Source organism: Prionailurus viverrinus, chromosome A3 (assembly GCF_022837055.1).
Source record: "Prionailurus viverrinus isolate Anna chromosome A3, UM_Priviv_1.0, whole genome shotgun sequence".
NCBI classification, from domain to species: domain Eukaryota; kingdom Metazoa; phylum Chordata; class Mammalia; order Carnivora; family Felidae; genus Prionailurus; species Prionailurus viverrinus.
Genome location: NC_062563.1, coordinates 16040741 through 16056235, shown reverse-complemented (window position 1 = coordinate 16056235; position 15495 = coordinate 16040741). Strand labels below are relative to the sequence as shown.

Below are 15495 nucleotides of genomic sequence, written 5' to 3'. Positions count from 1 at the left end.
CACCCCTTCCCTTCGGTCTGAACAAGGACCCCTCCTCAGTATGCCCAGAAATTCCACCTGTTTTCCCTCTGTCGTCACCCACTCTGGGCTTTGTCCCAAGGTCACTCTTGTGTCTCCAGCTCCTACAGAGGGGGCCTCAGAGATGGCTGAATTAAACGAAATGGATTTGGTTCTTCTAGATCATCTGGCAGGGGCCCGGCAAGCACTGGCACACAATAGGTCCAGCCTGCACGGGGCTCACCCACTGTGGGCCACCTCCTGGAGCCCGGGGAAGCAGGCATTGGGGAGGCCTCTTGTTGCCAAAAGCAAACAGGCCGCCCAGGGAAGTTTTGCTCTGGGTCACACCCGCCTCTGGATGGCCGCCAATCTTCCTGCCAGAAACCACAGGCCCAGCTGAAACTGCCCAGAGTCCGGGCCACGGGGCTTCGGAGGATTTGGGTCGGCGCGGCAAAGGGGGTATCTGCTGAGCTCTTTCTGGAGCCACAGCCCCCAGGGGGGCGGGCAGGGGTCGGGCCAGGGCTCATCAGCAAGAGCAGCAGCCCAGGAAGGTCCCCTTCCCTTCCTGGGCTGGGAGGAGCCAGAGAGGCCCCTGCCAGCCTGTCACAGGCTCCTGGCACTGGCATTGGCTCTGGCTTTCACACACGGGCGTGCGCACACACGCACGCACACACACACACACGCTCACACTGGTAGGCACCTTCTTGGTGGCCTCGCCGTCTCATCTTCAGGTAAATGGGCTCATCAGTGGGAGCATGAGGATGGGGAGAGGAGCAGGAATGCAGAGACCAGCGTGTGTGTGCATCTGTGTGTGCGTGTGCATCTGTGTGTGTGTGTGAGCCTGTGTGCCTGGCAGTGACCTCACAGCTGCCGGAACATAAAGACTCACAGGTCCTGCCTCCCAGGCTGAAAGCCGGCTCCGTGGGGGACACAGTGACATGAGAGTCACACTACAGACCCACCTTCTGGCCTTCTCCCTCCTCTGCCTCCTCTCAAAGGTAAGGGGGCCCTGGGCCCCAAAACATCCTGCTGACTTCCTTGGTGTGTTGGGGAGGTGTGAAATCACTGCCAAGGACCCCCTAAAAGAATTCCTGCAGGTCTTCTATGTTGGGCACAGCCGGGCTTCCCTCCCTGGTGCCCAGAGAGTTGCCCCTGGCCAGCTCTGCTGTGTGATCTCAGGCAAGTCCCTTCTCCTCTCCGAGCCTCAGCTGCTTCCTTGGATAAATGGGCATAATGATCATGAGGCTTTTGTGAAGATCATTTATGGTAATTCATCAAAAGTACTCAGCGCAGCACCCGGAACGTGGCAGGTGTTCAGAAGCAGAGGGTCGTGACTATTAGCAGTCCCCAGAGCCCTACAAAGCTGAAGTGGGCATCCTCATTACAAATAAGGAGATGCCACATACACCCTGCTTTGCCTGATTGTGAGCCAGGGTTTGAAAGGATGTTGGTGTCTAACTGATCAGAAAAGTTCACGCTGCAAGGGCGTTAATGCTGTTGGCAGTGAGTGACCTAGTGACCTGCAGACCTGGCTGAAAGGGGACAGGGAGACACCTTGTGGAATGATGATCTCTTATGGGACATTTTTTCAGAAGGTCTGTGAAACATCTACCTTGCGTAACGTATCCAACAACCTCGTAAGGATTTATTATCCCCTGTTTTTAGTCAAGCAGGACTCAGAGAGGGCAAGCAACTTGACTAACATCACACAGCAAAGAAACATCAGAGCAATAGAGGAAGTGGAGCCCAGGAAAGGCTTGAGTGTGTGGAGGGTGGGGAAGGGGTGCTTCTACTTGTGCCTCTCCTGCCTGGGCCTCTCCCCTACCTGGATCGAGGCCACAGCTGCTGATCCCTGTGATTCCCTCAGCAAATGCTGAGTTCCCGACGCCTTGGAGATTGGCCCCACTGCGAGCCATGATCTCACTGGGCTTTCATGCTCTGCTGAGGAGCACAGCAGAAGTTTTGCTCTTCTGGGTCCTGAGCAGTGGTGGGGCAAGGCCCAGAACTCCGCCAGCGTTCCAGTCCCACTGTTTGTTCTCCCGAAGGCTCCCGGCAGAACATCATGCTTAGGTGGGTGGCTTGGGGGCTCGGGGTTCTGGGCCCAGGCTTATATAAAAGACCAAAATGAAGCCATCCTGGGCCCACTGTCCTCACCTCCATTCTTCCTGGTCCCAGGGAGCCAGGCAGCATCCTGCACAGGACTCAGGGACCTGGTCATCATGAACACGGAAAGCTACAACAATCCTCAGAACGAGAATTCCGAGCCTTCCGGCGGGCTGTGGGCTCCTGGGCTCAGGCCTGTGAACAGGGGCAGGTGGCAGAGACCTGGAAACAGACAGTCACGATGATCGAGAGCTAGCCGTGACCTTTTATCCCTGTCACAATTTTAAGATAGGTTTGTTTTACTGAGAAGGAAACAGCTCCCTCCCCGACAAAGCGGTTCAGCAGCGTGGTGTTGAAAGTCACACAGCCAGTCAGTGGTAGAACTTGGATTTCAACTCTTCCTAGAATATTCTGTGTCCAGGGCTCTTCCTCCTTGGTGACCGCAGCAAGGGTCTGGAAAAACCATGTGTGCAGGGGGTGGTTGGGAAGGGCATGGAGATAGAGGGAGACCAGAGAGGGCCTACCTCCCCTTGGTGTGCTCCCTTGACCTGTCACTGACTGTCCTGAACAAATGGGCAAACTGAAGCAGAGGCTAAGCTGGCAAACAGCTCCCCAAGGTAGGTGTGATAATTACGACCTGGGCCTTGGATTCACGTGAACCCAGATTCCGGTCCTGGCTCTGCCTCTTACTGGTGACGTGGCCACACTGTTTTGAGCTTCTACGGTGGGCACAGTGCTGGCACCTCACCTCGCAGGGCTAAATCAGATGACACATTACGGCTGCCCGTGGTAACTGTTAGCCATAATCACTGATATTAGTAGCAGCCCCTCCTGCGTGTCAGGACCTGCACATCTGGCCCTGGCCACGCTTGCTCATGGAAAGCCAAAGTGGGAACCTGGGTGCAAGCCAGACAGTCTGTGGCCTGGCACCCCGGCTTTCAGGTGGGAGGGACCCGAGAGCCAGTTCTGGTCAGAGTCCCCACTTCCCACTCACCGAGGGAGCCCACCCTCTGGTTTGAAAGGGAACCCCAGAGTCCGGCTGATTGCTCGCTGGGTCAATTCCATGAGAATAATTTCTAGGTTTGTTAAAAGGCAGAGTCAGACTCATAAAGCGGGGCCCCAGATACTGCAACAGACTTCCGGGTGACGCTGCTCCTGCTGCTGGTCCAGACCACGCTTTGAGGAGCGAGCGTAGGCCAACTTCTCTAGAATCTCTTTGGTATCACCCAGTCTCCTGCTTGGAATTCCTGCAGAGGCAGGAACTCTCTCCCCTGTGAGGCTCCACGCTTGAACCTGTTACCAGTGCTGCCCTAGCCTGGTCTGTGACACCCCCTCCCACCCAAGGCTGGTTGGCCAGTTTGGGGCGGCCCCTGGTGGCCAGGGTGTGAGCTGCAGGCCACTGAAGGCAGGTTTGCAGGACGGTGGTAGGGTTGGGGCAAAGCGGGGATTAGGGCAAAGAGGTCATTGCCTGCTTTGGGGCCACACCAAAGATAGGAGGTTATTAGTTTGATCTTTGTAAACTGTAAGGCTTCCATTCTCCAGGTAAAACCCTCTGGTCCTCCAAAGATCCTACTGAACTAAGGATTGGTCCCTCACGGAGGGGGCCACTGGGAACATCTTGAGTTACGCCTGCCTCTTGGTCCCCACCTCCAAATGGACATATGGGGAGACCATGGCATCCGGTTTCTGGTTTGGTTGTTTCTGTGTCCTGAGTGGGAAGAAACAGCCAGGACACTTGGGTCGATACCCACCTGGGGGGTGGGTCCCTGGCTCAGGCTTTTCCCGACTATAGCATCCTTAAGGAGGAAGCAGGCTCCCAGCTCTGTGGCTAACACACTGTGACTTTTGGCAAGACCCTTGTTCTCTCTGGAGCCGAGGGTCCCCATCTCTCCATGGCCAGGGGCTGGGGGTTAGAACTGGAGCAGAGGTGCCAAAATCCTAGCTGTGCATCAGAAGCCCCTGGCAGCCTGGTACAAATACAGATTCCGGGGCCCTGCCTCTGGAGGTTCTATTTGGTAAGTCCCAGGGGAGGTCTGGGGTTCAGTATTTTCCCAAGTTTCCTGGCTGATTTGATAAGTATCCAGAAATATATTCTGGGTTATTCCAACAATCAAAAACATCTATGATACTGTTTGATTTATTCAGCTGTCGAGATAAAGATTTGCAATCTATGTGCTAGAAAACATATAGTGCCCTGTTATTTTATTTTTTATTTAAAAAAAATTTTTTTTTTTAATTTTTTTTTTCAACGTTTATTTATTTTTGCGACAGAGAGAGACAGAGCATGAACGGGGGAGGGGCAGAGAGAGAGGGAGACACAGAATCGGAAACAGGCTCCAGGCTCTGAGCCATCAGCCCAGAGCCTGACGCGGGGCTCAAACTCTCGGACCGCGAGATCGTGACATGGCTGAAGTCGGACGCTTAACTGACTGCGCCACCCAGGCGCCCCAAAAAAAAATTTTTTTTAATGTTTATTTATTTTTAACAGAGAGAGAGAGAGAGACAGAGACAGAGCATGAGCATGGGAGGGGCAGAGAGAGAGGGGGACACAGAATCTGAAGCAGGCTCCAGGCTCTGAGCTGTCAGCACAGAGCCAGACACAGTGCTCGAACTCATGAACTGCGAGATCATGACCTGAGCCGAAGTCGGACACTTAGCCGACTGAGCCACCCAGGCGCCCCAGTGCCCTGTCATTTTAATCCTTTGTTTTGTGGCGTTTGCCTTACTATAGTGTCTAAAGGGCGGGGCCTCAGCCCTTCTTTGTCATTCCCAACAGTGATCATCATTTGCTAAATGCACTGAGCACCTACCCCATGCCTGGCTGCCTGCTCAGGGTTTAACATGCATCACTTTATGTACTCTTCAAAACAATCTTCTGAGCTAAACACTGCTATTGCCCCCTTTTTACAGATAGGGAAACTGAGGCTAAGAGAGCTTAAGTAACATGCCCAAGGTCACTCAGCTAATAAGAGGCAGAGTCGGGACTGGAGTTCTAGTCCAAAGTTCTAGCTCATGACCACAATGCCAACTGTCTCTTAGGGAGGAGTGTCACGAGGTTCAAGGCCAGGTCTGTGTGACCCTGGGGCCAAAGTGTGGATCTCTCACTGCCCCCCTTGAACGGCCATGGCTGAGTGACGTCTCTGTCTCTGCAGGTATGTGCCCAGCTGTGCCCAACACCATGTGTCTGCCCCTGGCCGCCACCCCGATGCCCACCGGGGGCGCCCCTGGTGCTGGACGGCTGCAACTGTTGCCGGGTATGTGCACGGCGGCTGGGGGAGCCCTGCGACCATCTCCACGTCTGCGACCCCAGCCAGGGCCTGATCTGCCAGCCCAGGGCGGGCCCTGGTGGCCGAGGGGCCGTGTGCCTCTGTAAGCAGGTTTGCGGGACTGACGGTGGATATATTTGGGAGGGTCAAGGCTGAGGGGACCTGAGTCAAAGAGAAGCTCTTCTCTCTCTACCTCCTTACATCAGGTGCACCATCCTTTCCAGCCAAACCCGGTGACCCGCGTTTCCCTGGGCCCTCCCTCTGCCCGCCCCCCGACCTTGTCTTTGATCCAACCATGCCCTCCACCTGAGCAGCCTCCCCCCATTCTTACCTGTCCAAATCACAACCCACTGTCAAAGGCGAGCTCAAACACTCCTCCCCTGGAAGTCCTCCCAGATTATTCAAACCAGATGTTACTATCCTTTCTTGGGACCTTCACACCTTTTTGGGAAAATAAAAGCATTGCTGCTTATTTAGGGCGTAATACGTCTCAGGCAGTGTGCTGAAACTTGCCACATAATCCTCACAACGATCCTATGTGGTAAGTACTTTCAGACCCATTTTATAGATGAGCAAACTGAGCCTTAGTAACAGTAATGGGCATGATTACTCTTACACAGCTTGGGACCAGATCACACAGATTCTAAAGCAACGTTTTGTTCTGTCTTCCTCCTGGATTGGGAGCCTTGGGCTATCGTTTGAGTCCTGAGTCTGCCATTTACTAGTGACCTTGACCATGTTATATCTCTCAGCATTTTAGGCCTTGGTGCCTTCTGGCACTTTAGATCAGGGTTTCTCAACTTTACTCTTTGGGGCCAGATAATTGTTATAATTCTTTGTAGGGGGGCTGTCCTACACACGGTAGGACTTTTAGCAGCATCCCTGGTCTCTACTCACTGGATGCCAGTAGCATGACTCAGGTCATGACAATCTGTCTCAGACATTGCCAAGTGTGCCCTGGGGGAGCAAAATCATCTCTATTTAAGGACCACTGCCTTAGAGAAACAGCAAAATGTGACAGTGTTCTCTTTTTTCTTTTTTTTTTTTTTAATGAGTCTTGTAGAGCCATCTATCTGTTTCATCTATTTGCATGTGTCATTTTAAGAAAATAAGAACAAGAGAGGGGCTCATGAATCATTGACAATGAATCCACTTATCGAAAAAAACAAGGCTTAAAGACTGATAACAACAAGACTAACAGACATAAGGTTATCAACACTAAATCCTTGTTAAATGTTTTTTTATGATCAGGGGAGTATAATCACGAGAAAGTAGTGATTTGTTTTATAAACTGATAGATGGTTGCTAAAGGGAAAAATGAGAGAAGTAACATTTAGCTCACCAGGCCATTGTTTTAATTAGCCAGGACACATGTAAAGCACACGGCAAAGCTTTATTTGTTGAACACTTGCATGGCACTTACCGTGTGCGAGGCGCTAAGGGTTTCACAAATATTATCTCATTTAATCTCACAACAACCGTGGGGCGCCTGGGTGGCTCAGTCGGTTAAGCGTCCGACTTCGGCCCAGGTCATGATCTCGCAGTCCGTGAGTTCGAGCCCCACATCGGGCTCTGTGCTGACAGCTCAGAGCCTGGAGCCTGTTTCAGATTCTGTGTCTCCCTCTCTCTCTGACCCTCCCCCGTTCATGTTCTGTCTCTCTCTGTCTCAAAAATAAATAAACGTTAAAAAAAAAAAAACTAAACAAAACAACCTTATGAGGTTGGTCCTGATGTCATTTGCATTTTATAAATGGGAAAAAACAAAAAGAGGCACAGAGAGGTTAGGCAACTTGCTCAGGATCACACAGCTCATAAGGAGCTGGGCTGGGATTTGAACTCAGGGAGCTGGCTCCACAATCCTCCTTTCCATCACTCTTCTGCCTGACACTCAGCATATGATTAGTACACATTGGCTGTTATTGTCACTAAGTTTTTTAAGGGGCTTTTCCTAGTCTGTCTTGACTCAGACTTCAAACAGCTGGAGGTCAAAGATGTATTTAGTCTTTGCTTCTTCCTACAACTCCCAGTGCTAGTCAGGCAACATAGTGGGTGTTCATGAACCAAATCTGGAGGCTGGTGAACCCCACAGATGAGCCAGAGCCAGCTAGGAGGAGGCTAGCTCCTAGCCTGGGTCTAGGTCTTAGCTCTGGAGGGAATGTGCTGCCCAAAAACTCTCCTGTCAGTTCCTGTTGGACAGACCTCTGACGGCCGACTCCAGTCTCTGTGCGTGTCCATCATAAGCCTCTGATCCCTCATACCCCAAGCATGCAGCCTCCGCACTCAGCCGAGGGCATCCCCGCCCTTCCTGTGGCTTGAGTTTCAAACTTTACAGTCATTCTTGACCTCTCTCATTTTTGCACATCCCACATACTTCCCACAAGCAAAGTCTTCAAGATATTTCTAGAACCTTCCGTTCCCAGTCCAGCCCCTGCTACCAGCCTGGTCTGAGCCCCATCATCACGTGATGGATGTTGCGGTGGCTGCATAACTGTCTCCCTGCTTCTCTCCTTGCCTTTCGCCTGTTTCCAACACAGCAGCCACAGGGCCCTTTCCATACATACATCAGACCACATCCATCCTTGGCCTCAAGGCCTCCAAGAGCTTCCTACCACCTCCGAATACAAGCCAAAGTCCTCCTGGTGGCTACAAGGCCCCACAGGGTCCTGCTCCTACTTTCTCTCTGACCCCATCGAACCCCCTCTCTCCCTCCCACTCTCTGCTTCAGCCACACTGGCCTATTTTGTTCCTTAAATATCCCAGGGAGGCTCCTACCTCAGGGCCTTTGCACTGGCTGCTTGTCTACCAGCATTCTTTCCCCCAGATACATGCATGGCAAGTTCCTATACCTCCTTCACATCTTTACTCAAATATCACCCTCTTGGTGAGGCCTTCCGTGATCACCATTTTCAACACCCCTCTCTTAAAACCCTTCCCTCCATTATTTTTCTGGCTCTAATCACCATCTGACATCATAAACTCTACTTGCTTATTGTGCTTATTTCTGCTAGGGTGAAAGCTCCAATGAGGGCAGGATGTTTGCCTGTTTTAGTCATCGCTATACCACAAGTACCCAGAACAGTTCCTGATGCATAGTAGGTACCCAATAAATAAGCGTTGAATGAATGAATGAATGAGAGTAGGAGTTCTAGAGAAGCTAGCAGGAAGAGGCACAGGAACAGGCATTTATTGAGCATGTCCTGTGAACAAGCCCTTTACACACATGATTTCATTTTACCCTTAATAATGAGGAAGGTCCTATTATTAAATTTATTTTGCAGATGAAGGAAGTGGGGGTCAGAGAGGTTAAATCACCTGCCTATGGTCACACAGTGTGCAAGTGGCTAAAGGTAAACAAACAAACAAACAAAAAACAAATACCCTGTCGTTCCCTCTCCTGTAAGGGACCCTCAGAGGGAAAGAAGGATGTAGAAATCACCAGATAACAAGACTGGGCTCTCAAGTTTCTTTTTTTAATTTTTTAATGTTTGCTTGTTGTTTGTTTATTTATTTAGAGAGAAAGAGCATGAGAGGGGTGGGGGGATGGAAGGGGGGAAGGGCAGAGAGCAAGGGGGAGAGAATCCCAAGCAGGCTCCATGCTGGGCTCCATCTCACAAACCATGAGATCATGATCTGAGCCAAAATCAAGAGTCGGCTGTTTAACTGACTGAGCCACCCAGGAGCCCCTTTAGAGGAGCCCCTCTAAAGTTATTTGAGGGAGGTTGCTGGACAAGAAGGTATTGGAAGGGCCAGGTAGAGGCAACTATATGTGTATGCCGGGGGTGGGGATCCAAGGATGAGTAAGTTTGGAGGTACCTCATGTGTTTGGGACCACGCACAAGGGTGCACGCAGACCCCAGCGTAGGGAGTGACTGCCCAGGGACCATTGCTCCCACTCCCAACCAGCCTGAGCTGTAGGACCCAGGAGGGGTGCCAGGAAACCTTGCTAAAATTATCACCACTCCAGCTGACTTTCCTAAACAATCCCTCTGTTTACCAGTCATCCCAGCGACCGACCGGGAGGCCCCAGGGCTGTGACATCAGGAGTCTGGTGGGAGACCCAGGCTCGGCCAGGCTTAGGGTGTAGATTAAGGCACAGCTGCCCCCTACAGTTTCCAGGAAACCAGCGGCCACATGATCCAGGCCAGAAGGCCAGGGATTTGGAGCCAAAGGGCTGCGGCCTAGAAGGAGTGGGGAGACTGCTAGTGCCCACCTGTGCCTCTCAGAGGAACAGGCATCACCCGCTCCCACTCACCTGCCATGTTCCAGACTCGGGGCGAAATCCTTTAAGTACACTGGCTCCTTCAATCCTTGGTGGCCCCGTGAGCGGGTATCGTGGCTCAGTTTCCACAGCTAGCAAGTGGGAACAGGGACTGCCCTCCACATCTGTGTGGTTCCCAAATTCCTGCGTGTGTATAGGCTCGCTAGAGGTTTCTCTCTGAAATCCTGGGAAAATCTGCCTTCCAGCAAATCTGTCCCCAGAACCTCCTGACCCCTCCTAGCTCTCTGCACTTCCCGGGCGGCTCACACGCACCTCTCCACGGCTCTTCACTCTGTCTTGGAGACAGTGACATCTGTCCCTTGCCTGGGCATCAATCCCTCACGGCAAGGACTGTGTCATAGTCCTGCCTAGGAGCCCAGTGGATGGCACACAGGAGGGGCACACTACATATCTCTGGAATTTATAAGAAGTCGGAACTCTTTTATCAGTGTCTCTCACGTGCTGGGCCTTGCACCGGGCATTGCAAAGGGCATTTCCCCAGGGTCTGTGTGTCCCATCCATGCTCTGAGCCGGCCTGGGGGATGGGGGTGTGCCGGCAGGAGCACTCCCAGCCCCAGCCCTCAAGCAGTGCTTTTCCAGTGGAGGAAGTGAGGATAGCGTCCACATCTTGAGGGCTCTGTTCAAAGAGTGTTTCTTGAACACCTACTATATGCCTAGTACTGTGCCAGATGTTTTGTACATATTATCTCGTGTAACTGAAGGTACTGAGCTGTTCTCATCAGTGCTATTGTTAAGGGGACTCAGAGAAGTCAAGTAACTTATCCAAAGTCACACAGCCAGCAAGTTAAGCCCTGGCCTAATAGGGACGACTACCACACAGCAGATGTACAATGAAATTTTGTTGCAGAAACCCTCATTGTGTACGTATGTTATATATTATTAATATATAGTACTTATATTCATAGTAACAACAGAGCAGCTAGGATCTATCGAAGATCTCTTTTATGTTGGATTCATTACATATATCATTTCATTTTGTCTATACCACAACCCTGTGAAATAAGTATCATTATAACCCACTTTGCAGGTGAGGAAACTGAGGCAAGAAGTGAAGTCGCTTGGCCAAGGTCCAGAGCTAATAAAGCAGAGTGGGGCTCCGACCAGGCCAGCGTCTCCCCATCCCTTGTGTCAGGATGCAGTGTGCCACGCTGTGTTCCTGTTGGCTCCAGGGCAGGCTGGCAGTGGGGACGGGGTACATACGATGGGCTGGAGCCCTTTGGCCCAGTGTCCTGACCCTGTAAGGGCACTGCTCCCCAGCAGGATCTGGGCCAGCTCTGCAGAGAGACCATGTGGAGGATGTGGCTGGCACAGGCTTGCCCAGGGAAAAGTTGGGGGTCACGGATGGGGGTGTGGTTTCTCCTCTGCAGGGGGAGAGGATGACGGGAGCTGTGAGGTGAACGGCCGCGTGTACCGAGATGGGGAGACCTTCCAGCCCCACTGCAGGGTTCGCTGCCACTGTGAGGATGGTGGCTTCACCTGTGTGCCACTGTGCAGTGAGGACGTCCGGCTGCCCAGCTGGGACTGCCCGTATCCCAGGAGGGTTGAGGTCCCGGGCAAGTGCTGCCCTGAGTGGGTATGCGACCAGGGAGGGGGGCTGGGGGTCCAGCCCCTCCCAGCCCAAGGTGAGTGCAGGGTTGGCCTAGGCCAGGGGCAGGGCCGCCTGGGGGCGGGGCGAGGGCGGGGCTTCTCAGGAGCCAGGACTCTGGACTGGTCAAAGCCAGGGGCAGGGCCACCGGGGAGGGGGGCGGGGCGAGGGCGGGGCTTCTCGGGAGCCAGGAGACTGGACAGGTCAAAGCCCAGGTTTCCCTGACAGGACCCGGGAGGGGGTGCGGGCTGAGGAGACTAGGTGAGCAGAGTGGGAAGTCACAAGACCTCTTTGAAACTGACAAAACAAGAAGTAATATAATTTTAAGTCATAAATCATGAAAAATGAAAATTAGTGGCAGAGTGGAGAAGGGAAAGGAGGGCTAGGATCCTTGAGCCAAAGGCTCGCATTTCATAGCGGAAGTACTATTACGACATACTACTATTATAATTCTAATATACTAATACGCATTATAATATATTTATATAATTTAAATATTGTATACTAGTATTAATATGTAATTATTTGGATGTACCCAAAGAGGAACTCAAAACTGAATCAGGCAAGGTGGTTGCCTCTGGGATGTGGACTTAGGGGCAGAGGTGGAGGAAAGACAGTTACCTCATGCTATAAACTCTTTAGAGATTTGGTTCTTGCTACATCACTGAGTTATTATGATTATCATATGAATGTGATTTTTCTAGAGAAAGGCAGCTGGAAAGAAGGCATGGGTCCATTGGCGATGGACCATATTGGGAGTAGAGCATGGTGGGTTCAGCATGGAGTCTGCCCGGGGTTCTAAGCCCGGCTTCACTACTTCTAGCGGTGGGACTCTGAGAAAGTTGCTTAACTTCTCCGGGCTTCAGTGCCTCCAACTGTTCCAAAATGAGAATAAGGGCATCCACCTCGCAGAGTTGTTGTGAGACTGGGCGAGTAAACACAAGGAAAGTAGTCAGGCAGTGCCTGGAACATAGCACTCCGTCCGTGGTGGCTGTAGTTATCCCCATGACGGAACGGGGCACATCCGCTTCAATGCACAGCAGGATGCCAGCGAGTTCATCTTGTGCGTAAAAAGCAGGAGAGGGCACTGTCTATGCAATTTGGCCTCCGGTATGTGAGTACATGTGCGTGTGCATACAGACCGCACACAAGTCATATCACGCGGGGTTTCTCAACTTTGGCACTAGTGACACGTGGGCCGGGTAACCCTCTGTCGCGTGGGAGCTGATAGGATGCTTAGCAGCATCCCGGCTAGACTCCAGTACCCCCACTCCCAGTGTGACCACCAAAAGGTCTCTGGACGTTGCCAAATGTCCCGGGGTGGGGAGCAAAATCACCCCCAGTTGAGAACCAGTTGGTTAAAAAGGACCAGAAGAAAGGACACCAAAACCTCAGAGCAGAATCGGATGTGAGAGGAGGAAAACCTAGACGGTGGTGAACCCCCCGTCTTGTTCCGGGCACAGCCTCAGAACCTCTAGCATCTTTGCGGCCGGGTCACGGTACCACTACCCGCACAATCTCCTTCCTGTAAGAGGCCGTGGGGGGAGGAGTGCAGAAATGAGAAACGTGCCACTTCCTGGGGCACCGTCCTGGCCGGCACCATCCTAGCTGCCTAGTAACCCACACATACGAGGTGCTTACAAGTAGGAGTACTGTGCTAAGCACCTCCCCTCCATTATTTTATTCAGCCCTAACAATCGGCCAGTAGAAAATTTACATGGGAAGAGACCGAGGTCCAGAGAGATTAAGCAACGTGACCAAGAGGGCACCGCTAGCAGTTGGGTTGACTTAGCCGCCAAGCCCTGACCTCGCAGTGCTGACCTCTTTTTCTTCCCCCCCCCCCCAGGACCCCAGTTTTCTGGCCTTGTCGCTCCCCCACCCCCTGGCATCCCCTGCCCAGAATGGAGCACGGCCTGGGGCCCCTGCTCAACCACCTGCGGGCTGGGCGTGGCCACCCGGGTGTCCAACCAGAACCGCCTCTGCCGACTGGAGACCCAGCACCACCTGTGCCTGACTGGGCCCTGTCCACCTGCCAGGGGCCGCAGCCCACAGAACAGTGCCTTTTAGAGCAGAGCTGGGAAGGGGGGTTCGGTGCCCACCCTAATCCAGCAGGCAGCCCCGTGCCTGGGCCCTCCCCACACCCTTGACTGGGGCAACGCCATGCAGGCCCTGGAGGACAAGAATGTTCACAAGCCGTCTGGTCCATCTGGACCCTGAGATAGAGCTGGGTTGTGTGCCCCAGTCTCCCTTCCTCTACCTCACAGCCTAGGGAGCTGGCCAAGGTTTCCAGGGTCTTCTGGTCCATTACCAGCCTCCACACAGCCTTTATCAAACACACACATGGGCAAACTTTCCAGCAGATAAGGCAACCAGCTGTCCCTTAATCATTAGGCCAAGGCAGGTGCTGGGCTGGACTGGCTATTTTCCCGGGGGTGTGGTGAAGAGGGGCGCACAGATATTCTGAATCTCTTGCTCCCTTTCCTGGAGTTGACATAAAAACGTCCCAGGTACATGCCTAGGCAAGAGCTTGTAGGTCAAGCTTATGCTGTCTGAGAAAGCGCTCCCCATCCAAGGGCAGCATGCAGAGGCTGCACCCTTTGTGAAAATCACAACGTGAAATCACACTGTCTTGAAGAAAGAAAACAGGCCTGAAAGGGATCCGTTAAAACCAACTCTTGTTAATAAAAATGAACCTTTCGCGCACACCTGCAACGTGCCAGGCACTGAGCTAGACGCTTTATATAGAGCTTGGTGCTTCGCAACATTTAAGACCAGAGAAAATCAGGGGGAAAATGAAGGCTTGCCCCCAGCGACTGGGGAACACGGCCTGAAATAAACCCACCCAAGTGTGCAATTGTTTGAAGTCTCATGTTTTATTGTCTTTTTTTTTTTTTAACCTACATATAAATTTTCTTTCCTCCTCTGTGATCTACATCTGTGTGTTTAAAAAGGAAAGCTGTGTTCTCATCACACTCCAGTCAGGAAATTAGAAAACATGGAGTATTTAAACAGGGATTTCTTTTCATTAAGCTAATTTTATTGAGGCATGGCTTACACACAGTGAAACACACAGGTCTTAACATATGGTTTACTGAGTCTTTACAAATGTATACGCCTGTGTAATCAATACCCCCATCAAGGTACAAAACATTTCCATCGTCTCAGGAAGTTTCCTACGGCGCCTTCCCCGTCATCCCCTCCACCCCTGAAGGCAACCACGGTTCTGAGTTCCAGCACCTTAGATGACGGATAGCTAGCTGCCTGTTCTTAACACAAAGAGCATCACGCAGGAGGTATTGTCTTGTGAATGGCTTCTTTCACTTGGCACCAGCTGTTGGGATGCAGGGTTTGAGGGAGAGCAGAGCCCAGAAGCCGTGATCAACCAGCAGAAGGTGGAACCACAGCAGGGCCGGCTGCGGGGAGCAGGAGCCCCCAAGGACACGCAGCCTTGCAGACCTAGCAAAAAGCGATGGAGATGGGGAGGCAGACCTGGCTTCTGCTTCTCCTACCCCCCAGTTTCCATTAGTGCCTTCCATTGGTCACATCACCCCCTCCCCCGGAAGGTGAGAGGCAAGGGAGCCTGGGAGTCTAGGGCCCTGAGATACTCTGCAGAGGAGGCGAAGGGTGGCCCCAGCTCACAGAAGGCACATGACCTGCCCCTGGGGACAGCTGCCTCCAGCACTTTACTCAGGTAACACCTCCTCCAAAAACCCCAGACAGAGAATCACAGGCAGCGTCTGGGCCACTTATTCCTCACAAAACTCTAGTTCACAGATGAGAAAGCTGCTTGGACGCCCAGTTTACCTGACTCAAGGCTGAGTTGATGCTCTCTTACGGGATGAGAGTTTCAGTGGGTCAGGCTCCACAGGGGTAAACTCTGAACACATTGCCGGGGAAAATTCGGAGAATATCCCTAGAAACAGTGAGAGCGAGGATGAGGACAAAAGACCTGTGTCCAATGATTCCTGCATGTGGGGCCCTTGCTTCCGGGCACTTTACCCACAATTGCATGTTGCCCTTGGGACATCCCTAAAGGAAAACGCTATCGATATTCCCATTTTAGAGATGGGTAAACTGAGACCAGAGTAACGGGTTGTCCTAGGATTGTGGTGCTGGGCCCTGGGCCATCTGGCTACAAGGCCTGTGACCTCACTATCAAGCAGCTGTGAACAGAGCTGTACAGAGTGGGCTTGGCCATCCAGCCCAACCCAGCTCTGCTGTTTCCTGGTGTGATCTTAGGCGGTACCTAACTTCTTCGTGCCTCA

At 52.3% G+C, this 15495-nt stretch overlaps 1 protein-coding gene across 2 annotated transcripts; it reads left to right on the top strand.

Moving 5' to 3' along the window:
- The first annotated feature begins 419 nt into the window (after positions 1-419).
- CCN5 (cellular communication network factor 5) lies at positions 420-14089 on the top strand. Of its 2 annotated transcripts, none has more exons than XM_047853950.1 (5): positions 420-728; positions 903-995; positions 5253-5469; positions 11013-11267; positions 13077-14089. In XM_047853950.1, exons 2-5 carry the CDS (start codon positions 936-938, stop codon positions 13295-13297), a joined length of 753 nt encoding a protein of 250 aa, XP_047709906.1. In that variant the 5' UTR covers positions 420-728; positions 903-935; the 3' UTR covers positions 13298-14089. The 2 variants fall into 2 exon arrangements, with proteins under 2 accessions (XP_047709906.1, XP_047709907.1); XM_047853951.1 differs by having other exon boundaries at positions 881-995.
- Positions 14090-15495: the final 1406 nt, after the last annotated feature.